The following is a 27,703-nucleotide window of genomic DNA, read 5'->3' as shown; positions in this document are numbered from 1 at the left end:
TCCGATTATTTACGGCGATAGCCCAGGCAGTAAACGTGTTGTACGCCCATTTATCCAGCCGCTGGGTGTTAGTAGGCACAGCATCCAACGCACGCTTCCCAATTTCACCATCATTAGCCTCATAAAAACGTTCAGCAGTTTTACCTATTTCTTGTAATTCTTTTTGAATAATTTGAGATGCTTCCAACAATTCTGAGTCGCTATTGCTATTGATATGGCATGCCTCCGCTTCTTGCATCATCATCAGAATTCATCTTGCACATTGACTTATTTCCCCAAACCACGTGTACACATAACCTTGGCGGTGCAGGAAAGGCACGTGCGACAAGCAATGGACAAGTCCATTCAGCGCCCACGTGGTGTAAGTAGGTTAGCACCCCCCCTCTGCGGGTGATATGGATTCAACGCTCTCGCCTTACGGCTCGAGCGTTGATATCCATATCACCCTTGAGGAGGGTGCTAACGTATTGTTTATAAACTTTTTACTCTAAATGTCCTGGTTATAGTATATATATCCACATAAAAGAACAATATTCCTCTGCAGCTGATAAATAATCCTGCTCTATGTCTTGTGTCTTGCAACAGTCCAATGTGCGAAAAAGTGACACATCGTTTGAGAATTTTTCACACTGGTGTATGCATAATCTCATTGGTCACCCAGGACAGCACAGCTGGCAACCAACTATATGATGTCTGCCATTAGTTAGCCAATAATGAGCAATAATCAATCAATCAAGGCAATGGCGTTTAATTCTTTGTAGGAAGGATGTTGCTTTTACAGTCGTACTTTATGATAGGGTGTATTCAGTATAGATTAGTAAATCTACACTCATAAACACTGCCTTTTTGACAAATGTGGAACTGTGAAAGTAATTAATCAATCAGTGTGTTATCGATCACTCCTTCGATCAATGTTTGTTGTTGTAACTCAGCTGCTAAACCCTCTTCACTTACATGCACATATTACATAACATGCAATACATCTGCCACTACAGACCTTAATTTATGATGTTGAGTATTTACTCCAGACAGGAGAAATGCCAAATGGGAACCTTTGTCAAGTAATTTTAGAGGTGTTACCACTAATTATGCCCGTTATAAATTCAATAACTGACCATCAAGTGAATGATGACAAATAACATGTGTATGTTTACACCATCAAACGCGAGTTACAGCAAGGAGGATGTAATCTCTGTGTTGCATGCAGCCTGAAAACACTTATGGGCCGAAACTGTTTTGAGGATACCAACAGAACTTTGCTGTTACATAAGAAATACATATAGGCACTTGCTGTGTACTTGGGTAAATGGGTATAATCAGTTTTTTTAAGTAAGAAAATTTTCAGATTTCTCTACCAGTGGCAAAGTCATTGTTACTAGTTTACGAATTCAGATAAATCAAGTGTGTGTTTTTATTATCATAGATAATAAACCAGGATCATAGCTACCAAAATTTACATATGATGTTTGCTATGACAGCTGGGCCAACCCTCAAAACTATCTAAATATAAAAATTTGCAATCTTTCGGACTTTTATGAAACAAAAGGCTTGCTACATGTATGTAGACATCATTTTTTCACATGACATGATTAATTATCGATGTAAAAACACAGAAATAGGATCAAATTGGATCAGTCACTATACCACCCAGGCATCAGAAAAAAAACTACACTGCTGGGATATTTTGTTACAATAAGACAAGGAATACCATTAATATTTTTATATAACGGCATGTGATGGGCATCCAACCTCCTCTCTTTTAACGATGAAGAAATTCTGCTAATGTGGACAGGAGCCCAGTCCCTGTGTCCGTCACGGTCGAGGGAGCGGGTGCGGACCAGTTTGCTGCTTGGTTTCATAATTAGACCATTCGTGAGAAACATTATTCGTTCCGCATCAGTGCCCCTATAAGTCATCCAAGAAACACTAGCACTGACAGACCAGCCCATACACACGAGGCTCTATATTCTCCTACTTTCCGGCCATGTAATGGATAAAGTTAGAGGGGGTAACTGTGGTCTGAGGCCTATCAGGACACACAAAAGTCTGCAAATTAAATATAATTTCATCAGTACTAGGCCAGACACGATGTAACACTCACAGACAATTGTAAAGCCATAACTCATACACAACTTGATTTATACCCCTTTTATACCATGCTGTATCTGTAGTACTTGAGTGTTCACTTTTGGCATGAATTCATTTCAAATACAATTCTAATTTGTCCATAACCCCAAAACCAAATAAAAATTGACAAAAATCATGTGATCCTGTTTTGTTATTGCATATGCTATCAAAAGACATTCTGCTATTTTTAAAGCAATTTAAATATTTTTCATCAATTTTTCTATACATTCATGCATTTTATACTAAAATAATTCCATTAAAGTTCATATTTTTCAACAAAAATGAAAACTGAAACTGTTCAATTTCTTTTCACTGGAAACTCCTGACATTCCTTGTTAAATTGATTGGCTGCTTAGGTAGCTGTGCTCAGCCAGTTAAGTGCAGCAAATCACCAAGTGTGACCCCTCTCACCTGACAAGTCAATGCACAGCGAAGTGTCAGTCAGTGTGTATGGCTTAACTGTGATTGGGACCACTGGCACTGGACATGTGTATGTCTTGAGTTGCCAAGTTCATAAGTTCTTTTCAAGAAAATCACGATGAAAGGCGACAACAAGAGAATCATGTCACAGTTCAGCAAAGGCTGGACTCCCTGGAACAAAGGTCTTGCCCATGAATCTGAAGAGTCTGAAAGTGCCTCTCCACCCCAGATACCCAGATACATGTATGTCTCTAGGTTGAGTGCAAAAGACTTCTCCCTCAGGGCACCAAGTCGAGGCTGGACAGCACTGGCCTATCAACTCCTGACTGAGATGGCATCTCTACTTCAGTGAGGCTGTTGTGTCTCACTTCAGCCAGCTAGCATGGCACGAAACAAAGGCCCAGCAATGATGACTTGAAGGGTATGCGACTAGTCGACAATGAAAAGGTGGCCAAAGTATGGAACACAGCACTGAGGCTGCATAATTCAACATCCACTGACTGTGATGACACTCCACTGCAGAGAGCCGAGGAGAGAAAATGGGAAGCATGCTGGAAAATATCACTGAAAAGTGTGATATGTGACTTTGTAGCATCTGAAATGAAGCTATGCAAAGAAACTGAGACTAGGAAACCTGGGTCAAACCCAGCAGCTCCTGATGTCAGACTTGCCTCGGGTCCACAAGACACACCTAGACACAGGAAATATGAGAGCAAGGTTACTCATGGCCAACATGGACATTCCATCCCCATGTAGGAGCAGTACGCAGAGCACCTCCAACATGGTGGCTAAGGCTGTAACTGAACTCAACACTGAGGATATGGCAGAAAAGGTGCAACTAGAGAAGGAAGTTAATGAAAAGTGGGGTACTGAGCCATGCAAGTTGAACATTGCTATGTACGGTTGATACAACTCATCAACAATAGCAAGCAGGAAGAAACGTGGGCAGAAAGCATCACAATTGGCATTTGTGCAATTGTGCACTTTCCAAGTACACTGACCCTTCCCAGCTTGGCTTCAAGTTTTCCTTAAAGGTCACATGCAACATAAAACACAACTTTACAGATTCTGACACCTTTCGGTATGCACTTATCATATCAACCTGTAACGTTGAAAAAAAACACGAAATCAGAGTTCAGATGATTCACTAATTTTCTCCTGCACTGGAGGAAAATGTGGTTTCAACAGCCATGCTGTGCTGTACTCATAATGCATGCACAGTGAATAGGTTCGCGGAGCTTGAAACAGTATGGCTACCTGGAGTGTGAGGTCAGGAGCAGTAGTCTAATCTTGGTTGTGTACACAAACAAATAAATAATCTAGTCGATACATAAAGAAAACCAAAAAAACACATGTTGATTGGGATATGCAGACTCTGTCACAGAGGAAACTAAATGTCTGGTTTATTGACGCCTGTATGTCTGCTAATGACAATATGCACTGCACAACTTCAGTCACTGACCACATGCAATTTGAAATTGACACCTATCGGGCTTATAAGCCATAAACAAAGAGCCAGCTAAGTATATCGGCAAATGAACCAGTGGCCAATGAAAAAGCTGCTTTAGACTTCAGTGCACATCCAGCAGTTCTGACTGGGTTCACTATCCCGGCTGCTTCGTTCCGAAGGAGGTAAACCCAAGTACAAAATATGGCCCTTTCGTTTTGCGATTATACACTTATAATTTTGTTTGTTTTTTCATAATGAGCAATGCATTTTATATATCATGAATAAGTGCTAACTGTGTTTTAATTATCTTTGATTTTTTCGTTGCATGTGACCTTTAAATATTTGTCAAATGTATTTTATGTTTTTCCATTCTCATTGTCCTGGTTATACTTCACTCCATTCTCCGACTTCAATATGGAAGAGGACACTGGAAGTCAGCTTGCACTACAGGGTGTATTGATATAGTGTGCCACAACTGACGGAGATATGAAGTCTGCAGATGGTATTGACAAAGCTCTGAAAGTGTTGGATCCTATGTGGAAGGTGCAAAGGCAAGCTGACCCCACCTGCTTGGCTCAATGACAGTTCCGACAATGTTACAGAGCAGATTGCAAATCCAGATATGTTCCCTGAGACTGCTGTTGATGTTTGTTTATACACAGACATGTCAAATGGATTCACGAAATGACATGAAGATTCATAAAAGAGACAGAATGAGGACAAAGGTATAAATGTACAGAGATGTGAACACAAAACCAGCTGTATACAAAATATTTCATACGTTTTTTCACAGCTCAAAATACATATTTAGCAAGATTGTTTATAACGGTATTATTTTGAGAAGTAAACAGTAGAGCTAGCTAGACATGATAAAAACGTGGCATGAAAGATGCTCTCCGATCCTCATAAAATGGACATTCAAGGCAAAAATGGTATTCAGAATCGATTGAAGGAATAAGACACAGAGATACAAACGTTTGTTATGTGCAAGATTTAAACGTCTTCCATGTTCAGCCATTAACATATGATTTGAACAGCGAAATGTACAAAGAGCATTACAATATACTGATCGTACACATAAAATGGAAGCAAAGAAGGTGCTGAGTCAACATGTCAAAGTACTGTGCAGCCTGATATTTTAAGAACTGATGACAGATCATGCAGGCGACATGAAAACACTTAATGGTGTCTTACCCAGAGTCCCCAGAAGCCACCCTCTTGTGCTATAGTGGCGATTGTTCTAAGTGCGCGAGAGTCAGGTACTCAGCTGAGCGTACGCGTGGTGGTGGTGTAACAAACAGCTGGTGGTGCCAGTCCATGTTCCTGAGCTGCAACAGTATCACTCAGTGAAGCATGGATGACAATGATAAACACTTAATGAAATTCTCAAAATGAAGTTAACTGTGAAAGTTGTTGAACAAATGAAACTGTACACAGACACACAGAAATGTGAAGCTGCCAACCGATTACTTAGTTTATCTTTGCCAAAGAATGTCAACTTTTCAAGGAACATGATAGGGACTATTTCCTCGACACTTCACAGGCTTAACAAAGGTGGCTAAGGCGATTCAGAAGAAACTAGATAACTAGATGAACTGTTGTAATCTGTCAATTTTAAGTTTGTCCTTATATGATTCTCAAACTTCTAATAATGCCACATAAATTACGGAGATAACAATTCATCTTTTGCATACTTCCCCGCAGTTATTATTTCCATAATACACACACACACCATGAAATCGGCAATATTAAAGCGTTGAGGTACGTACCGTACAGGAATATCGGGAAGCGCATGTAAAATCTCCAAAACGTCTGTGCTGGGGTATCCCTCTTCAGCGCCACCTTGTGAGAGTTCCCTTCTTCCGGTCTTTTTCGCCATTTACAGGTGCGTGAAGGTTTCAAGTGTTAACATCCACTAACATCGAACACGTTAGCGCCTTTTCTCAGTTGTTTATGAATTAATTTGAAGCCAGGCCTATATAGCTTTATAAACGTAGACGTATTTTTTGGATAAATGTCCATTTTGTCTAAACATGGCACGTCGTATCAGCACACTATTCTCGTGTTGGTTCATGGAAACATATCTCGTTATGTTTACTTTTATTTGTGTTGCGCGTTTCGACTCAGCTTTACAACTATGCAGCTGTGACGTCTTTCGTGTTTTCACCTAATGTATTCACCATGATACAGACGTTGATTGTGATGGATATATTTCTGTTCAATGAACAATGTTCATAATAAACATGATAAATGCTGTCACTGTCAGTTACGTTCATGATGGTGTAAAGAAGTAGGGATATTTACTCAAAACGGAAACCCCAGGTTTAAGTACAAACATGTAGGCCATTGTATCAGGCGGAGTTATTTTTTTTGGGGGGGGGATTTTCAAAAAGTTATGATAAAGATGGTTATGTAATGTTTGTCATGCTCATGCAAAGTAATGGAGGTTCTAAGGATGTGTGAATTATTATTGCATTCGATAACTTTATCAGGTGTGTGATATATTGAGTAGAGTGTTAGAAATGTAGATCTTCTCATTTTACAAAACAAATTTGAGCTCAAATTTTAACTTCTTTGTGAATGACAGAGTGCCAGTGAAAAAGGTTGTGCTACAAGATTACTTCTGGTACTGAACTTCTTGTCACAGTTTAATGAATTTATTTCAGTGTTTAGTTCAGGATGCAGACCTGGAAACTATTACACACAAAATTCTACAGTCATTTGAATGTACAAACATATAAAGTGCAGTGCTCAAATAGTGCAACTAAGTGAACTATAATTTTGATCATACCTTCATACATTCCTCTTAAAGTATGCTCATCTTTGAGACTGTAATTCATGAATTCTTTATCATAGCATAGCAAGTCTTTACTTAGCTTTCAGAAACATCAGGTTCATCCATGCAATTCCAGTCCAACTGACTACATCAATCTCAGGCCCCCCTAAGTAATGGAAGGAATTACGGCAAATTTGAAGGAATTGCATCTCAAATATAAACCAACGCAGCCCACTCGCGAAACAATTGCAGCGATATCGGTAGTTTAGCGGTAATAACAGAAACACAACACCCCTATCGGAAACAATGTTGGTAATACTTGAAACAAGCTCGGCAATCTTCGGAGATTTCTCAGCTCCGTTCCGTGATTTGTTGGTCGCGTCCTGAAACTCGCACATCAAAATATGGTGTCACTGGAAGAAGCACCTGTCTTGGTGCCCCCGGAGGTTGTTTACATCAGAAATTAGGAAGCCTCCAGGGGCCATGACTGATGACACTGTTTTGCAGTGACGATATTTTCCTAAAATAATAATCTGTAGCTCCGACAACACTTGACACCTAAACGCATTCAACACGGGTGGTCAAAGATGGATAATTATAAAAGTGAAAACAGTAGAAACCTAAAGCAGAACTCAACGAGAATGTAGCCCCCCTTGATTGCCTTGTTCAAATTTCTGTCCAAGGCCTATTTGTGCTTCATTTGTCATTATCACATGTGTAAGTGTCTGTGAGAAGGTGCAGATGAACCATATTTTCCTGTCTCAGGGGAGTTTAGGAAGATGGTAAAGATGGTCTGAGTCTCAGTGGAGTGTAGAAAGATGGTATGGATGATTTGTGTCTCGATGGAACTCTGGAAGATGGTATAGATGATCTTGTCGTAGCCACAGATTTTTGGATCCTTCTACCAAGTGTAGCTTCTTCAGAGCCAGTGTCATTTAAAGAAAATGTATGTAGGGTTTTTAGATTGAGTCCTCCATTTGAGAGTCCCTGGGCCTGATACTCTTAATTTTCAGGGGTCCTGGACCACAAAATGGGAGCCCCAGACACTTAATATTATTAGTAGTACCATGTTATAATACCTTTGCAATTCAGTTATTGTATTGTGTATCATGATCATCACAGTAACCATGGCAACTGCAAATGATATCATAACCTGGCTAGTAGCAGACTCAGTGATAACTTATTGTTACTTGATCAACATTTTATGAAAAGTATTTGGACTCATTCTTCTAGTCTATTTTGTTGCATCTATTGTCAATTTTTGTGCATGTAGGATGCAGGAATTTGCATCATGTAAATCCCTGTGTATAGAAGCAACAGTTAATCCACAATCATTGCATTTCTTTTGCCAGAAACTTGATGAATGTTGCAATTTCAAAAGTGTATTTCCAGACTGTAGTACATGTCTGTTTCTGGACCATGTATGTCAGATAGTGCTGCTGTTTCTGGAATTGACATTAGCATCAATCTCAATGTCAGTAGAGCCACAATGACCATCCTTGAAATATATTTGTCAGTTATTTAAATATTACAACTTCAGACATCTGGCAGAAACAAGTTATACAGATTCTTGAGTGGGTGTAAGAAGTGGCATCTGTTTAAGTGTTCAACAATATCCCATATTTGCTATCTAGAATTTAATAAACAATTTAACTTGTAGACTGCCAATCACATGTATACTCATAATATCATATAGTGTCAAATTCGGCGAGAATTGATGTAAGTATAATCGTGATAGGCAGTCAACAAGTTAATGAACAATCAAGGTTTGTCATTCTCCTGCAAGAAGAGAGAAACAGATCTGAAGAAATGGACATACTGTATCAGGAATTCTAATACACTCATACCAGGTGAATGCGTAATGTGTTGTGACCTCACTGTTCTTACATCTCTGTTAGACTAATGTTTTCCTTTATGTGTCGCTCATGAAGATCAAGTGTAGAAATGATCTTCAGTAACCTATGCTTTTCTCATGAGAGGTGACCAATGGGATAGACTGACTTGTTGATATCAAGTCCCTATAGCATAGATCAATGCTCATTCAGTTGATCACTGGATTGTCTGACCCAGACTCAGTAATTAATATTCCGCTGCCATATAGCTGGAATATTGCTGAGAGATGTATAAAACTAACACGCTCACTGTGTTGGTGTTGACTTTGTTGTATATGATACTGACTTTAAATTAGGAAGATCTGTGGGCACGAGGAAGTCCACAAACAGTGTTGTTCAATTAGTCATAATATTATAGGTACATGTATTTTATAGCAAAATTAGAAGAAAATACTTACAGTAGAACATGCCTAGACATGCCTCTCCGTTCAAGTAAAAGTGGGAAGGTTTAACTTTGTTTATGTGATTTCACAGGTAAATAAACGTAAGTATACATTAGTAGAATATAATAGAGGCCTTATCATTGTTTTACCTATGTTTGCAAACATGGGTGTCTGGGAACCTAATATTAATCATTTTAGGGGCCTTGCGGGTGATGTGAGGTACCTGTGAAGTAACAGTGTATAGAACTGTACATTGTGATAATTTCTTAAGAGTCTGGAAGGAATTACAGACGACATGGACTGGTGTATGAAACGGTGCGTTAACTGTTCCGAAAGAAACAACCAAGTTAACTGTTCCGAAAGAAACAACCAAGTTAACTGTTCCGAGAGAAACAACCAAGTTAACTGTTCTGAAAGAAACAACCAAACACTTTTTTGCACTTTGTTGGTATAATGCATTATTTTATGTGGATTTTTATGCCCCCAGCATGTAATGCGGGGGATATAGTCGACGCCTTGTCCGTCCATAATCAATTGTTTCCAGAGCATAACTCAGAAGCCGTTCAATATTTTTAGACCAGACTTGATACATATAGTAATCTCAGCCTATGGCTGTGCCTTTTGCTATTTACAGATTTTAGGCATTTATATTTTTTTTGTTTTTCCATGGAACATTTTGGTGTTAATCTTATGGTAGGATGGGCTTCGTTTCTGGAGCAGAACTCAAAAACAATTTAATATTTTTCTGCAAAACTTGGTAGATATATCAATCTGAACCTATAGTGGTGCTTACAGGTTTTTGTGATTTATTATTTTCTCGGTTTCCATGGAAACGTTTCGGACCTAGTCTCAAAAGTGAGAGGTGTGTTTCATTTCCAGAGCAGAACTCAAAAACTTCTTAATATCTGTGAGTAAAACTTTCTAGATATGTGTTGCAGACCCCAAAGTGGTGCACCCGTGAAGGTCCCGGGGTAGAATAGGCCTTCAGCAACCCATGCTTGCCATAAAAGGTGACTATGCTTGTCGTAAGAGGCGACTAACGGGATCGGGTGGTCAGACTAGCTGACTTGGTTGACACATGTCATCGGTTCCCAACTGCGCAGATCGATGCTCATGTTGTTGATCACTGGATTGTCTGTTCCAGACTCGATTATTTACAGACCGTCGCTATATAGCTGGAATATTGCTAAGTGCGACGTAAAACTAAACTCACTCACTCACTCACCAAAGTGGTGCCTTTTGGTTCTAAAAGGTTTTTGTGATTTATTATTTTCTTGGTTTCCATGGAAACTACTTCAGAAAATGGAGGGGTGGGCTTCGTTCCCAGAGCACAACTCGAAAACCATTTCATATCTTTCAAGAGATCTTGGCAGGTATATGAGTCAGATCTTGAAATTGTGACTTTGCTGGTTACTGATAGATGGCATTTATAATTTCCATGAATTCCATGGAAACAATTCAAACTTAGTCTGAAAAAACAATGAGTAACTCTCAGATTATTTGTCCTTTCAAACATGTGGGGCCCGGGGGGATATGTCATCTTCTGATGACTCTTGTTTAAAGTTTCATCCAGTGTCCAAGTTTGAGCCAAATCCTGTGAAATGTATGTAGGCTGTGTAGACCCTGCAGGGACTTTTGCCACACAAAACCTTGGGTCCTTTTATACCATGTCATGAATCAAATTATTTAAACCATGTCTGGAGTCAAACTCTATGTAATGTCAAGTATCAAACCATTTATAACATGTCAGTAACCAAACCTTATGTAATGTGCAAGGTAACAAAGTATACCATGTAAAAACATCGTCCCTTTTAAACCATGTCAGGCATCAAACCTTATTCTATATGTCAGGAATCAAATCATTTACACCATGTCAGGAATCAACCCTTTAATTTTTTTTCCAGAGCAGAACTCAAAATCCGTATAATATTTTTCTGCAAAACTTGGTAGATATATCAGTCAGAACCTGAAGTGGTGCCTTCATATGTACAGGTTTTTCTGATTTATTATTTTCTCGGGTTCCATGGAAAGGGTGCAGATTTAGTTTCAAAATGAGTAATGGGCTTCATTTCCGGAGCAAAACTCAAAATCCGTTCTTTATTTTTCTGCAAGACTTGGTAAATATACCAGTCAGAAGCTACATAGGTGCCTTTTGCTAGTTACAGGTTTTTGTGATTTATTAGTTTCTGGGTTTCCATGGAAACGATTCAGACTTAGTCTCAAAAGTGAGAGGTGTGTTTCGTTTCTGGAGCAGAACTCAAAAACTTCTTAATATCTGTAAATAAAACTTGGTAGATATGTGTGGCAGACCCCAAAGTGGTGCCTTTTGCTATTTCCCTTTTTTTTTAATGTATTATTTTCGTGGCTTCATGAACATGTTGCCGACTTTGTTTCCAGAACGCAGCTCGAAAGCCATTTCATATCTTTCAAAAGATCTTGGCAAATATACGAGACAGATCTTGAAATGGTGACTTTTTCTGATTACATATATATGGCATTTATACTTTTCATGAATTTCATGGAAACAATTCTGACTTGGTCTAAAAACACAATATATTACTGTCGGATGATTTGTCCTTTCAAATATGTGGGGGCCGGTGGGATATGTCATCTTTTGATGACTCTTGTTGTGATTTATTGTTTTCTCGGTTTCCATGGAAACGTTTCAGACATAGTCTCAAAAGTGAGAGGTGTGTTTCGTTTCCGGAGCAGAACTCAAAATGTTCTTAATATCAGTCAGTTTTACTTGGTAGATATGTGTTGCAGACCCCAAAGTGGTGCCTTTTGCTATTTACATGTTTTTCTGATTTATTATTTTCTCCGTTTCTATGGAAATGTTTTGGACATACAGTAGAACACAGATATAACGAACTCCAAGGGACCAAAGGATTTAGTTCGCTATATCCGTTGTTCGTTATTCACGTTTGACCGCCATATTGGCGGAGATGAAGAGACACGTATATACATGGGCTACGTATTTTTATTCTTGTACATTGACATTAAAATTCTGATTTCATTGTTCAAATACATTATCTAGAACATGTGTAACAATCACAACAATTTCAACAATATAACACTTAACTGCGTTTAACATAGTCCACAATTTTGCTCTGCACACAGTTTTCAGCCAATCATTGACGAGGTTGGGGTCAACTGATGCACTTTCCCCGTGAGCTGATTTGTATACGATACCACGCCTGTTTGAACCTGTCAATCCAAGCACTGTTGCAACTGAAATCTAAATGACCTAACTTGGATGCCAATTCATTTGCCTTAGTCTGCAACATGGGACCACTCAAGGGAATGTTTTCACTTCTCGCTCCTTGAAACCATTTGTAGAGCGCATCTTCCACATCTTGGTGATTTGCAGTTCGTAACTTATTGTGGGCGGGGCCGAAATCACTAGAGACACATTTTGCCGGTATCGAGTCGCGATTCTTAATAATGGAACTGAGTGTTGATTTCGGAATGCCAAAGTCGAGAGCGATGTTTGTCTTCGATCTTACTCCTGATTCTACAGCCTGGATTATCTGAAGCTTTGTGTCAAAGGTGATAGCTTTACGTTTGCCTGCCATAGCGACGAGAGCGAACTGAAGATCTGTGTATCAGTCAAGCTTTTAAACACAATGTGTTTCTTTTGTTAATTAATCAATGACTATCAAACAATGTTGATTCACCGCCAACGAGGTTAAACAATGTTGATTCACCGCCAACGAGGTTAAACAATGTTGATTCACCGCCCACAAGGTTGATGTATACCGCTAAGTCGCTGAGTTGACACTGAGCTGACAGTGATTGAGTTCGCTACTCACATCGTTAATTGATCTTGAAATGGTGACTTTTTCTGATTACAGATATATGGCATTTATATTTTTCATGAATTCCATGGAAACAATTCTGACTTGGTCTAATAACACAATATATAACTGTCGGATGATTTGTCCTTTCAAACATGTGGGGGCCGGTGGGATATGTCACCGTCTGATGACTCTTGTTTTTGTTTTGTTTGTTTTTTGGCCTGATGATAACTCCCAAATGGCTGATTTAGGTGTGGGTGACTGTTTGCCTGTAAGTGTCTGTTTGCCTGTGGGTGTGGGTGACTGTTTGCCTGTAGGTGTGGGTGACAGTTTGCCTGTAGGTGTGGGTGACTGTTTACTGTAAATCGACAAAGTTCTCTGTCGTGAATGTTTTGAGAGATAAACAACCCAGTCAATTCTACGTCTTGTTTGTTTTGTGAGTCCACCTCCTGTAAAACCAAGTGGAATTGTTGACAATATATAATTTGTAAAAAGCACACCTCCCAAAGACAATAGCGATGTACATACACACGCACTGCCCACCATGACTGATCACGTGATTTGCGAGTGTAAGTGGGGATTACAGTCATAATGAAAAGATTAAAGGGTGCTTATGCACACATGCCTTGACATACGTAGTTCATTGTCTTAACTCAGTAATTAATTATTAACTCAGTGTCACATTGTTTGTTTTAAACATCCGGAATTAAACACCTTTAAATGGTCAGTCAGTCAAGACGACCATCAATTCACAAAAATTCACCGCAAATCATCTATCAAGGAGTGACAGACAAGTGCCACACCCAGGTCAAATTTCCAGCTGATTGGCACGTGACACACACAGCCAATCACTGGAGTTGTGAGCAAAGTATGCTGGACTACGTTGAAAACATACTGGTGCCTTATACAAAATCAGTCAAAAAGAACTTCAAATTGCCCATTAGACAGAAAACTCTTGTAATTTTTTATGTGTTTGCAGCACATCGCTGCGACTCTTTTTTGAACTTGTTGAAGCAGCGACATTTCGTTTGGAAATTCGTTCCGGCTGGATGTACAGGGGAATTGCAGCCGATGGATTTGTCCGTGAATGCTTCCTTCAAGATTGTCATGAAAACCCACTTTACACAGTGGTATGCCGAGTGTGTTGCCAAAAACTTGAAAGACTGTGTTGACAAGCGTGTAGACTTGAGGATAAGTGTCATGAATGCGAGGGGGATCATTGCAAGCCTTGATGCTCTCAAGACAAAGAAAGAGGAAGTCATCCGTGGCTGGCAAACTTCCGAACTTCTTGATATTGTGACGAAGTGAGATACTGTTATTGTTATTGTTGTGTACTGAATGTGTATTGTTGCAAATGCTATTATGCCACTGAAATGATTGAATTTTGTAAGTGTTATAAACTACAGTGCCTAGTAATCTGTTTGTGTTCATTAGTACAATAGCAAATATGGCCGCCATGTTTAATCACGTAAACACAGACTAGGGTTAATTACTGAACAAAACGAGAGAGGTTAATTATTACGTCTGGAAATTTTTGCGCCTACAGTTCATTCGCAATACTAGCAAAACTTTCCTGCTCGCAAAACTTTGTCGATTTACAGTACTTGTAGGTGTGGGTGACTGTTTGCTTGTAGGTGTGGGTGACTGTTTGCCTGTGGGTGACAGTTTGCCTGTGGGTGACAGTTTGCCTGTAGGTGTGGCTGACTGTTTGCCTGTAGGTGACTGTTTGCCTGTAGGTGTGGGTGACTGCCTGTAGGTGTGGGTGACTGTTTGCCTTAAGGTGTGGGTAACTGTTTGCCTGTGGGTGACTGTTTGCATTTAGGTGTGGGTGACAGTTTACCTGTAGGTGTGGGTGACTGTTCATGTATATAGAACAAGTATATATGGCTGACAACTTCTTTAACACTAGAACACAACATTTGAATACAGCATCTTGTATCATTTTCAAGTGTGAATGATACATGGAGAGAACTGGTGATATTTATACAACAGATGATTAATTAACAAGGGATGATAAGACAGGGCGTAAAATGTGTAGAAGATCAATGTGGCGATAACAAATTTGGGTGAGTTGCGGGGATATACAGACATAGAAAAAGCCAGTGAGGCACACAGTCTAGATGTTGGTACAGGAGGCTGGAGCTGACTGATGAGCACATCATAAACAGTGGAGATAAAGTAACCTTCATCTATTTTAACTGTCTGTATAATTCGATGTTGACTCCTTCAGTTATCTGGCGCTTGGTAAAGTCTGAATGGTTCTTCGCAAGAATGGTGATGGTGAATGATGGGATGAGTTGCTATTCGCTCTGATGTGGCTGATTTCTGGTCTGTTTTGATACTTCATGTCTGATGTTCCTTGATTCTGGTGTTGAGGGGCCTGGATGTCAATCCTGTTTATGAGAGTCACAGTTTCAATCAGGTGGGTTGATTACGCCTTTGGGGTTGGGTATTATGATTTGTGGATGTTTTCTTCCATTGGCCTGCTGGTAGTTGTTGATTGTGGCAAAGGTTGAATAGGTACTGTCTATGCATGCTTGTTGCTTAAAGAACCTGCTGATATGGTGGGAAGGTTTGCTTATCTATGGGATGGAAATCTATATAGGAGCAGATTCAGGTCAAGGAGGTTTGGTAATTAATGGTGCTAGAGTTGCTGCTATTGTCCTGTTCACTAACTGGGATGGGTAGTTGTTACATTTCACAAATACTTCTTTGATGTGGTTGATTTCATTGTGTAGATTTGTAGAACATGTGTTCTGATCTCTTCTGGTAAGTGTGGAGGCAATACCTGACTTTACTTATGGTGTGAAGTTGGACTGATAGTGAACATATTGGTTGGTTGGTAGGTCTTCAGTATGCAATTGTTTGAAGTTGGTTGGAAGCGGCGTGGTATGTAAGGACATCTAGGAATAGGATCTGGTTGTTGGTTTCTGCATCCACAGGTGACTTTACCCGTAGCTATGGATGACTGTTTACTTGTAGGTGTGCGATTGCTGTCCTGTAGCTATGGTTGACTTAGCTTGTAACTGTTATTCGAAACTGCTGTTGTCAGCTTTAGACAAGGTGCCATCTGGGGCACTAATAGAAATATGCTGGTGCCATAATCAGGGATTTACAGGACTAAAATTCCTGTTTCCCTTAAGCATTAAAATTTACAATGGACAAAACGAAATAGATCAGCACATCCACAAGAATGCAGAAAAGGTCAAAAGACTTTTATCACTGATTCTACTGCTAGCTGGATTATGCTATCATTTGCAGTTTGCTTACTGTGATGATCATGGTACACAATACAGTGACATCTGAACTGGAGACCTGTGAAGGTCCAGGGTAGAATACGCCCACAGCAACCCATTCTTGCCATAGAAGGCGACTCTTGCTTGTTGTAAATAGCGAATAACAGAATCAGGTGGTCAGGCTCGCGGACTTGGTTGGCACATATCATCAGTTCCAATTGCACAGATCAATTCTTATGCTGTTGATCACTGGATTGTCTAGTCCACACTCAATTATTTACAGACCGCCGCCATATAGCTGGAATGTTGCTGAGTGCAGCGTAAAATTAAAGTCACTCATTCACTCACTCACTGTATTGGAACAATGTTATAACATATTATTGATAATAATATTTAAGTATCTGGGACGGCCATTCTGTAGTGTAGAACCCCAGTAAACCCTCAAATACAGGACTCCAGGTAAATACCTGTATAATGTCAAATAGAACTGCCATGGTGCTGAAATTCCTGGCAAGTTTGAGGCTTGCTTGAAAAGTATACAGAATGACTATTAATATTGGTATTATGTGTTTGTTGTGGATTCTGTGAACACTGGTAATTAAAGACATTTCATGTTTATCAGGTCTGTTCAAATATCTGTGTAGAGTCTGGTTGCAGCAGCCACCTTTTGTCCACCACTCCCTTCCCTCTGTCTCGTGTGTACCGTGTAACTATGAGACTGCCAGTTTCACTATCAATGCAACAGTGACACCCTTGCTTCTTGTACTAAGCAGTTAAAGTATCAATTGCATACAGGTTTGTGGTTTGGGAAAAATCACCCTTACTGGTCATGAGATGCTACCTAATCATTCAGGCATGGGGTTTGGTTGATGTGGGCCATCTTACCAGCAGACAAAGTGGCTGTATTTTACAATATTGTTCACTAGAATGACTGGCTTGATTCTTTTCAGATTGCAGTCATGTAGTTGGAATATTTTTGGGTATGATGAGAAATATGTGATCACTCGAATTTTGAAACAGTTTCAGCTTGGTATGGCACATATTTCTGCGTCCTGATTCATGACAGAGTGCAGTACAGACCACAATGTGCAATGGCATTTCTATGCATCACTCGCTTTTACAAAATAACACAACACTCCATATCACAGATGACATTGATTCACAATTTGATAATAATACAAATGTAACTACTAACAATATATGATGACGTGTGAAGCTAACTTGTGAAGATCTGGGGTGGAATAGGTCTCCAACAACGCATGAGTGCCACAAAACAAAACTATGCTTGTCACGAGAGACAACTAACGGGATGGGGTGGTCAGACCCGCTGACCCTTGTTGACACATGTCATCGGTTCCCATTTACGCCTGATTGATGCTCATGTTGTTGATCACTGGACTATTTACAGACTGCTGCTATATAGCTGGAACTCAAGCAGCTTGTATGATAAGTGATTCTCTTTGACAAGTAGCTTAGGTATGATTTGCGACATGTCAACAAACACACATGCTTGATGATGAGATTGTGAGAACCAAGGTAGACTGAGACAACATATTACTGTGGCTGAATGTAAACCAACCCTGTCTCCTTAGGATGAAAGAGAGGTTGTGAAGTGGAGTAATATCTCTCACTATAGTCCTCTTTGTACAGAGTTCAGCCACTGGGATCACTCCTGTCATCTATTAGCTGCATTCACTGTTTGTAGCATCAGTGTACTTTCATGTTCATTTCTGCAGTCTCACAGTCTTTGTTTGCAGTTTTACAACATACCATTCAAACCACTAGTCTGTTTCCTCTACTTTAGTAATAGTATATGTTCGTAATGTTAGGAGGCTGTACCATGGTCGGTTGCTGTCCCACAGGGTGAAGGGTCCGACTTAAAACTCAGACCCAGCAACAACGAAGCAGCCTGCTGCCCAGGTAACAACTGGTTCAACTCACACAAGTGCTGCTTGTGACCGTTACCACAGCTTGACATCTTCACTGTTGCATCCTTCTTGGCGCTTATTTTCTTACAGGACACAATATTGAAGTAGGCTCGTCTGAACTGTGAGTTCATCAGTCCATAGATGAGAGGGTTGATTGCGCTGCCAACATACACCGTGATGGAACAAAACATGTGGAACTGCTTGGACAGAACTGTATTCCAGTCAATAATGCTGGACACCGTACAGGGGAAATAGGATAGGGCAAACACGATGAATATCGCGATCATCATGCGTGTCAGATGCATCTCATTACGCTGATTGTGAAGGTCAAGGACAGAATTCAGGATAGATGGTCGCACAATACGACGATGACTGGCTCTAGTTGTGCTGTAGATCCTGACGTAGAAGAATGTGATGAGCACACTAGGAATGACTGCTCTCATGATGAGGAGGAAGAGCTTGAACGACTGGCTGTCATGGTCTAGTATCAAGTTACATGTGACCAGCATTGGGACATACCCGAACTGGCCCCATGCTCCAACAATGGCTGGTGTCAGTCCCAGCAACGGGAGAATCCAGGCCAACATCAGCATGATAGTGATGTTGGAGTGAACAAAGATTGTCTTGTAGCCAGCCAGGTCGGTGACCATCTTGTAGCGATTCCATGCGATCAGTGTGATGGTGATGATGGTTGTACCTGTGGATAAATGGTGAAATATTAAAGCCGGTATGTCAGTTTGATAATCTCTGTAACCTCAGGTTGATTTGTGGAAAATCTCATTTGAAGGATTTAGACAGGTGTTTTAAGTATCAGGATAGTGAAACATCCTCGTATGAAGAGAATTTATTTCTTTGCAAACGTAACATTAGTCTTTTCGCAATACTTCATCTCCTCTGGCCACATCCCTGACAGTTTCTTTGAAGTAGGACATGATCTGGAATGGTTTTTACCTGTGAGAGTGTATCCAAGGATGCCCACAAACTTGCAGAGATTGGTGTCAATGTACCAGCCATCAGCTATGTACGTGTAGATGTTGAAAGGCAGGACAAAAAGCACAAACATAAGGTCACAGACACTGAGATTCACCACAAACATATTAGACACTGTCTGCAGTTTTCTTGTAATCTTCACAGCTAGAATGGCCATTATGTTGCCTGCAACAGATGAAGTCAACAGATGGAAAGGTGTCCAGTGTTTGAAATCAGCTTTTCTTTTTGCAAGGTGCAAATACTTACTACCTGGTTTAAGAGTAGGTAGCAACATCTCTTACCTGGTAGCAGCATCCTTTCATATTGCTGTTAAACCCTCCATTCACCCATTTTCAGATACAAAAAATACATGACCATTTTACTCTTGGAAAAAATCAAACTTTCGTAGTGACCAATCTAAGCAAAAACATGTAAGTAAAATACTTCATGTAATCAGTTCATTGTATGTTATGTGTGTTCTAATACTAGTTACAAGTTATGCCAAAATGATACCTTTGTTTGATCTAGCAAACAATGTTTTATTGCCTTTACACTTTAGGAAAGTTAGGAAGTTCCAGTATTAAACATCAAAAACACTAATGTTTTTTGCAGAAGTCTGTGTGTTGAATTTACTGGTTGTCTGTATTAGTGTGATATGTTAGTGACTAACAAACCTCTGATTGAAATGACTAACATCAGCATTTTCACTAAAAAAATACAAAAAACCCAACACATAGCAAGTTGCTTCTTTTTTTCCCCCCATGTATCAAAATAGGATTTTGAATAGCAAATTTGCTGCCTCAAAGCATTAATTTGGAACCCAGCTGTCTTGTGTATTCTTACACTATTCCTGAGAAAGTTGAAAAATACTGATTTCAAGAGAACTGTACTTTACTATCCGATCAGATGTACCACTTCTGAATGATTTCAATAGTTGGGCAGCTGCATCACATTGGGAGTGAAATTGTGTCAAGCACTTGTTTTACTCAGAGTTCTGATTGTTAGTAGGCATTTGAAATATCTATACAGACAGATATTGGCTTTATTTTGCAAAGGTGACATTAACAGAGAATTCAAAGTATGTTTGGCAATATGTTTTGAAGGCAAATAGAAGTAGACCATCCTCTGAAATCAATGGAAATAGACATGCCATGTATAGAGCTAGGTTACCTGTAGATTTAACTATGCTGGTTCTCAATATGCAGAATGGTCATGTAACTAAGCAGCATTGGTCCTACAAAATACGGAGTCTGGCCACTAATGACTGCCTCTGTGGATTAGCACATCTTGTATGTGTTCGGTAATCATGTTTAATGTAGCCTGGTATCCGAGTATTGCAATACCAAAATAGCAAACATTCTCACACAAATACATGTTCACACAGATTTGCAGTAATTCAGGGGCTCCATTTCCCCACCTGCACTTGATCATGAGTGAAAGTGTTGAACTTACCAGCACACCCAGTGATGATAATGATGGCCATTAGAATGACAGCAATGTACATTGACACACCAGAGTCATCTTTGTCCACAGAGTACATCCGTACCAGATCCTCATCGCTGGGTCGTGGAAACTTGCCATGACTTGAGCTTCCATTTGTGTGCACCATGTTTGTTGTGTTAACAAGAACCTTTCAGACAAGGTAATTGAAAGAAGAAATATCTGTAAGCTGTAGCTGTGTACTGACTGCCCCGCTAGTTCTGTGTTCCTTGTGAAGTGTATTCCCTTGGCCTGGACTCTGTGTCTCACAGACGTATCACTTCTTCATTGATCCATTTTCCACACTGGTAGCACTACATCATCACTTCATCACCAAGTTGGTGGAAGGCTTAGACGCAGTTCTGTTAAGATTGTTGTGCGTAGGCTTGGTGAGGAGGATTAAACCCTATTAGCACAACTCATTAGTAAATAACCTATCAAACAAAAATTCCACTTCCTGTCAAACAAAACATGGCATTCAGAATGTTATAAACTCCTCTGCTATATTGTGTGTAGAGAAGCAACATAGGTAAACCATGTTGTCAGATAGGTGCAATTGCTGTCTGATCTCTTACACATGTACTAGGGTGACTGAAGAGCTGGGAGACCTGCAGCCTAGTGTGGGTGGTACCTTTCAGCTGATAGACAGCACCATGACATCACACGCCTGCTAAGTCTGGGAGTATGAGGAAGCCGTCTTTTGATTTGCTGCAGTGTAACAAATGCGTTTGAGTTTTTGTTGTCAATGTATTTTGACTGCTGCAGGATGCAGACATCCATCCCGTGTCCCCAGGTACAACTGGCTACTCATTACACCGCAGTTCCTGCTATTGAAATGCTGATTTAGGAACATTTCAGTTTCAGTTCATTTCTGTACAGAGACTTTTCTCATGATTCTTCAGTAGAACAACCTCATAATGACCTTTTTATCCCCCCTGGCATGTAATGCAGGGAGATATAGACGACGCCTCATCCGCCCATCCGTAATCATTTTGTTTCCAGAGCATTACTCAGAAACCGTTCATTAATTTTAGACCAAACTTTTAGATATAATAATCTTAACTTATGGTTGTGCCTTTTGCTATTTACAGATTTTTGGCATTTTTACTTTTTTATTTTTTTATTTATTTATTTATTTATTTTTTTTATTCATAGAACATTTTGGGTTGTTTTTGTGATTTTTATCATTTTCTCAGGTTCCATTGAAACAATTCTGACTTTGTCTGAAAATGCAGGGGTGGGCTTCATTTCCAGAGCATAAGTCAAAACCTTAGGAATATTTTTCAGCAAAACTTGGCAGACCCCAAAGTGTTGCCTTTTGCTGTTTACAGGTTTTTGTGATTCATCATTTTCTGTGTTTCCATGGAAACAATTCAGTCTCAAAATGGAGGGAAGGGCTTTGTTTCCGGAGCACAACTCAAAAACCATTTATATCTTCTTTTTTTTTAACCGATGTTGGCATAAGTACGAGACAAATCTTGAAATAGTGCCTTTTCCTGTTTACAGATATATGACATATATATATATTTTCATCACTTCCATGGAAACAATTCAAGCTTAGTCTAAAAAAACAATAAGTAACTGTCAGATGATTTGTCCTTTCAAATATGTGGGGTCCGGGGGCCTATGTCATCTTCTGATGACGCTTGTTCATGATTGCCATGGAAACAATTCAAACTTAGTCTAAAAAATCATTAAGTAACTGGCAGATGATTTGTCCTTTCAAATATGTGGGGTCCGGGGGGGATATGTCATCTTCTGATGACTCTGTTTCTGTTATTTTTTAGTTTGTTTAACTTCATAAACATCATACTTCACCAATGGTGTGATGTGTGTTGTTATCCATTGGTAATATTTACCAACTAGTATGTGTTTAGTGTTGTCTCATCATCATTTGTTGGTCGATTAATATTTAGTAAGTTAAAGGTCATGTGCAATGCAACACACAACTTTGCAGATTCTGATCCCTTTCTGTATGCACTTATGGAAACGTTACACATAAGTGCACACCCACCGTCTCGGACAGGGTTCGGTATCGCGGCTGCTTTGTTTGGAGGGAAGCAAACCCAAGTACAAAACCCGCACTGCACTTTTGATTTGCAATTAAACGCTTATAATTTTCTTTATTTGATGACCCGTGAAGGTCCCGGGGTAGAATAGGCCTTCAGCAACCCATGCTTGCCATAAAAGGTGACTATGCTTGTCGTAAGAGGCGACTAACGGGATCAGGTGGTCAGACTAGCTGACTTGGTTGACACACGTCATCGGTTCCCCATTGCGCAGATCGATGCTCATGTTGTTGATCACTGGATTGTCTGGTCCAGACTCGATTATTTACAGACCGTCGCCATATAGCTGGATTATTGCTAAGCACGACGTAAAACTAAACTCACTCACTCACTCTTTATTTGATTTTTCACAATCACCAGTGCATTTTATATATATATCATGAACAAGTGATAACTGTGTTTTAATTATGTTTGATTTTTTGGTTGCATGTAATGATTATTGCTTTGTACAATCTATATTGGTGGCAAACCCATGTAGTTTTGTTAAGTCCCAAAGTTGTGAGAGACCAAAATGATAGATCCAGGGGCAACATTTAGTCATGTTGATTTGTTAGTTTCCCCGCTTTTTCGTTAACGTGTGTCAGTGAGGTGACCTGTTTTTTTTCTGTTGCAGGTAACAAACCAGTCACCACACAGAGATGGCTAAGTCCAAGAACCACACCAATCACAACCAGAGTAAGTCAGTTGAGTATTACAGGGTCATGATATTGGCGTAACTGCCATTATGTTTTCTCTGTGTATTGTACATCAGTGGAGCTGGTTTTCATTTTTATGTGCCAGGAAATGTGTATTTCTGATGTAAATTTGCAATAATGAACCTTAGACTTCTCTTCTGTGTTCAGTATTTAAGGATACTTTAAAAGTTGGACCTTATGAATTGAGTTTTTCTTATTGTTATGACACTGATCAGATAAATGGTTTGATGAAGCACACCGCTTTTCTCGATCGTTAGGCATTGAGGTAACAGATTTAATGATGACATCAGAGCTTCTTGTAATCCACTTGAAATACACAGTCTGTCTAGCTTGTTTTTTATCCAGTCTAAAGAAGAGAACAGGTTCTTTTGTAATCAGTTTTGAAGGAATATGTTTTTGACAGAGTGCTTCCTGCATCATAAGTTGTTAACTGATCACAAAGTGGAGATCGGTTGATGTAGAGTGTGTAGGCAGATCGGCATGTTAGAGAATAATATAATGCTTTAATGGACAGACACTCATTGATCAGATGGATGTAAGAGATATCTCATAGGTCCAGTAATTGATCCCTGAAATAACCCCCAATTTCACAGTAGGCTGTCTCAGATCCAGCTTGTTTTGGACCCTCCCACACTCATTGTAGGTAAAGAGGTCCACGGGTAGTCGCATCGATCTAAACTGTACCTATAGTTAGTTGTTTTGTGTTTTGCAGACAGAAAACATCACCGCAATGGTATCCACCGGCCCAAGTCCTACAGATACCCATCCATGAAGGGGGTAGGTAGTCTTCGGATGCTGCTGCTGCTTCACAGCTTCCTGTCGGAGTGAAACACTGCACACTTTTCCAACTCTGTCATAAGAGCTGACTAGTGAGAACCAGGTGGTTTCAGCGTCTGAGTGTGACTCGTTACCACCATATATCTAATGTGCCCAACGACTCCTTGAGTGGTTGGATAGCATAGTGATTAGAGCATTTGCATTTCGTGCCAAAGACCTGAGTTCGATTCCTGATAAGGACAATGTGTGAAGTCTGGTGTCTCCCATCTATACTGTTCAGAGCGGCATAGAACTGTACTCTCTCACTCAGCGAGTCTTTGTCCTTGTTTATGTGGCACTTTTGGCATTTAATAAGTAGGTTGTCCCTTGTCTCTCTCTCTCTCTCTCTCTCGCACGCACGCACGCACGCACGCACGCACGCACGCACGCACACACACACACACACACACACACACACACACCTCTCCACAGCGTTTGACAGATGTGAGGTAGAGGAATCAGTGGAAGAAAGTATACAAAATTCAGGCCAAACCTAGAGGGATTTATTTCCATGTTCTTTTCATAGTGAGTTACATCACTCTTGTCTGTCATGATATGTTAGTAAAATCTATAGTCCGTTTGGCTCAAAAGTGGACTGATGAATTGCAATTTAACTCGAAAACAAATAAGAAATGGTGATCCTAATGAAAACATTATCTCCATCATTTTTGTCCAAATATACTGAACATCATTGAAAACGCACCACCCCTAAAATTGTGCATTTCTAAGAGCAGAAGTGAGCAATCTATGTAAATTTTACATATTTGTGTAGACCAATGTTTGATAAAGAAAAGAAGCAAAAAACAATCAAGCAAAACAGTGAAGATTTATTGCAGCTGACAATGAAATAAAGATGGGGTCAAAATGGAAAGTCAGTAGCGTGTATGACCCCCGTTAGCAGCAACACAAGCTGTGCAACGTCTCCTCATTGAACGGATAAGTCTCTGAATAAAGTCCTGAGGCACTGCATTCCACTCTTGCTGCAAGGCATTGTCGAGTTCCCCAAGGTTGTTGATCTGCGGACGACGTGCGAGGCGTTGGCCGATGTAATCCCACAAGTGTTCGATGGGTGACAAATCTGGTGACAATGCAGGCCAATGAAGTAGAGGAATGTTGTTGTTAGCCAGATACTGTATCGAAACACGTGCAGTGTGGGCTCGTGCATTGTCATGTTGAAATGTGTGCAGATCTTGCAATTGATGCTGGTGAAAGATGGAACGACGTTGTTCTGAAGAATGTTGTCACGGTATTAAACGGCATTCACTCTGCCACGACAAACAATCAGAGCGGTTCTGTGGTGATAACTTATCCCTCCCCACACCATAATGCTGCTGCCTCCACCCCACCGATCGGTTTGCACAACACAATCCTGATGATAACGTTCACCCCGTCGACGCCATACCCGTAGACGCCCGTCAGCATTTCGTAAGTAAAAACGCGACTCGTCGGAGAACACCACACCATGCCAACGTCGTAACAACCACACACGATGCTGTTCAGCCCATTGTCGGCGTTCACGGCGATGCCTGTCAGTCAGGATGGGTCCAACGTAAGGGCGTGACAACGTAACCCTGCCGCACGGAGACGGCGTCGGACGGTGGAAGCGCTGATCAAACCACGTCGACCCTGGACAGCGTTGGCGGTTCTGGCAGCGGGCAAGGTTCGATCCCGAATATGGCGCCGTACAATGTCTCGATCTTGACGAGGGGTGGTAACACGTGCCTGACCTGGGCGTTGCCGGTCCCTGCTGGTTCCTGTTTGTTGGTATCTGTTAGCAAGCCTCAGAATGGTCGAATGATGACACCCAAATCGTCGTGCAATGTTTCTGCTTGAAGCGCCGAACTGCAATATACCCAAGGCCTGTTCTCGTTCCTCTGGTGACAATCTTGGCATGGCGAAAAAACTTTACTTACGAAAGTACTGCGAAAATGAGAACGGTTTTGTGCCGAAGGTCATTTATACCCCTGAACAGCATGCTTTCTGCATGCAATTTGTGCCCTTCGTGTGTGATGTGCATGAATTTTGTTGTTTTCATGTGATGTGTTCGATGATGTGTTCGAACGATCCGTTTTTTACTGTAGAGCGTTATTTACGATCTAGTGTGTTATTATCAAAATTCCCACCATTAATTTTCCATTTCCAAAAGATTCTATTGCCTTATTTCAAAATTTACAGGTGGTGCGTTTTCAATGATGTTCAGTATAATAAAAAAGTTGTTTTACAAACTATCATTAAAATATTGACACTGTTCACTGTTTATTATGAAGGAGGAGTGCAGAGGAACGCACCGCCAGGTATTTGAGAAGCACACGCACAATTGCCGAGAAAGTTATTTATTCATTAACCTGTGCTGTCTCAATGGTTTCTTGCAAACTGTGTCAATATTTTAATTATAGTTTGTTAAACAGGTTTTTTTATTTTAAGGAAAAATATTCTGCAAAACCCTCACCGAGTTGGTATGATGTTCTGGTTCTGACCAGCGTTTCACTGAGTATGTTATGTTTATTAGTTTTCAAGCAAGACTGCAATTCATCAGTCCGCTTTTGAACCAAACGAACTATAGTCGTATGTTGTTGGATTCACCAAAGTGTTTGCAAGTGTGTCAGATTGTTCACCCAATATCCACGCACAGTAACTCTCAGACCAGTTCAGCAACCCATGCTTGCCATAAAAGGCGACTATGCTTGTAGTAAGAGCCGACTAACGGGATCAGATGGTCAGGCCTGCTGACTTGGTTGGCACATGTCATCAGTTCCCAATTGCGCAGATCGATGCTCATGTTGTTGATCACTGGATTGTCTGGTCCAGACTCGATTACTTACAGATCGCCGCCATATAGCTGTAATATTGCTGAGTGCAGCATAAAACTAAACTCACTCACTCACTCACTCAGACCAGTTAACATTTTCACTCTTTCTCCTTTCAGGTTGATCCCAAGTTCTTAAAGAACCTAAAGTTCGCCAGGAAACACAACAAGAAGTCTGTCAAATAGACACAGCTGTTGAAATATCTTCTGTGTATGTCTTGTGTGGTTAACACTGTCACTATTGACTGCTGGGTCAATAAAACATCATCACAGTGAACGGTCTTTCTTTTCCATGTGTTGTCTGCAAGGTGTTTTGTTTCGGAGACTGATGGGGATGTAGGATATCTGGGCTGCCTGGGGAGGACTGAGTGGTGGCATTGGAGAGGAGGTAGAGCGGTAGGGCCGGAGGAGTATGGAGGCAAAGTGGTGGGGCTGGAGGAGAAGGGGAGCCTGAGTGGTGGGGCCAGAGGAGAAGGGGAGGCAGAGTGGTGGGGCCAGAGGTTAGGCACAGGGGTGGGGCCGGAGGGGAGGCAGAGTGGTGGGGCCGGAGAAGAAGAAGAGGCATAGTGGTGGGGCCGGAGGAGAAGAGGAGGCATAGTGGTGGGGCTGGAAGAAAAGAGGAGACAGAGTGGTGGGGCTGGAGGAGAAGGAAGAGACAGAGCGTTGGGGCCGGAGGAGAAGAGGAGACAGTGGTGAGGCTGGAGGAGAAGAGGAGGTACAGTGGAGAGGCCGGAGGAGAAGAAGAGACAGAGCGGTGGGGTCGGAGGATAAGAGGAGACAGAGCGGTGAGGCCGGAAGAAAAGAGGAGACAGAGTGATGGGGCCGGAGGAGAAGAGGAGACAGTGGTGAGGCTGGAGGAG

The 27,703-nt window shown here is 40.7% G+C and overlaps 2 protein-coding genes and 1 long non-coding RNA gene across 3 annotated transcripts in view; 1 reads left to right on the top strand and 2 right to left on the bottom strand.

Moving 5' to 3' along the window:
- Positions 1-5,837, bottom strand: part of LOC137295722 (uncharacterized) — a 34,847-nt gene extending 29,010 nt beyond the window's left edge. Inside the window, exon 1 of the mRNA XM_067827241.1 lies at positions 5,767-5,837. The gene's annotated coding sequence lies outside the window, so the exon portion shown is untranslated. The remainder of the gene's footprint in view (positions 1-5,766) is intronic.
- A 10-nt stretch (positions 5,838-5,847) lies between these two features.
- Positions 5,848-27,120, top strand: LOC137295724 (uncharacterized). Its single transcript, XR_010957597.1, has 4 exons — positions 5,848-5,882; positions 23,140-23,201; positions 23,934-23,998; positions 26,964-27,120. It is a non-coding gene; the product is annotated as an uncharacterized lncRNA (long non-coding RNA).
- LOC137296479 (G-protein coupled receptor moody-like) lies at positions 17,907-20,600 on the bottom strand. The gene is made up of 3 exons (XM_067828267.1): positions 20,431-20,600; positions 18,961-19,164; positions 17,907-18,706 (listed from the first exon to the last, which is right to left on the bottom strand). Exons 1-3 carry the CDS (start codon positions 20,585-20,587, stop codon positions 17,907-17,909), a joined length of 1,161 nt encoding a protein of 386 aa, XP_067684368.1. The 5' UTR covers positions 20,588-20,600.
- Positions 27,121-27,703: the final 583 nt, after the last annotated feature.

Source organism: Haliotis asinina, chromosome 9, assembly GCF_037392515.1.
Source record: "Haliotis asinina isolate JCU_RB_2024 chromosome 9, JCU_Hal_asi_v2, whole genome shotgun sequence".
In the NCBI taxonomy this organism is placed as follows: Eukaryota; Metazoa; Mollusca; class Gastropoda; order Lepetellida; family Haliotidae; genus Haliotis; species Haliotis asinina.
This window is presented reverse-complemented; position numbering and strand designations above follow the sequence as displayed.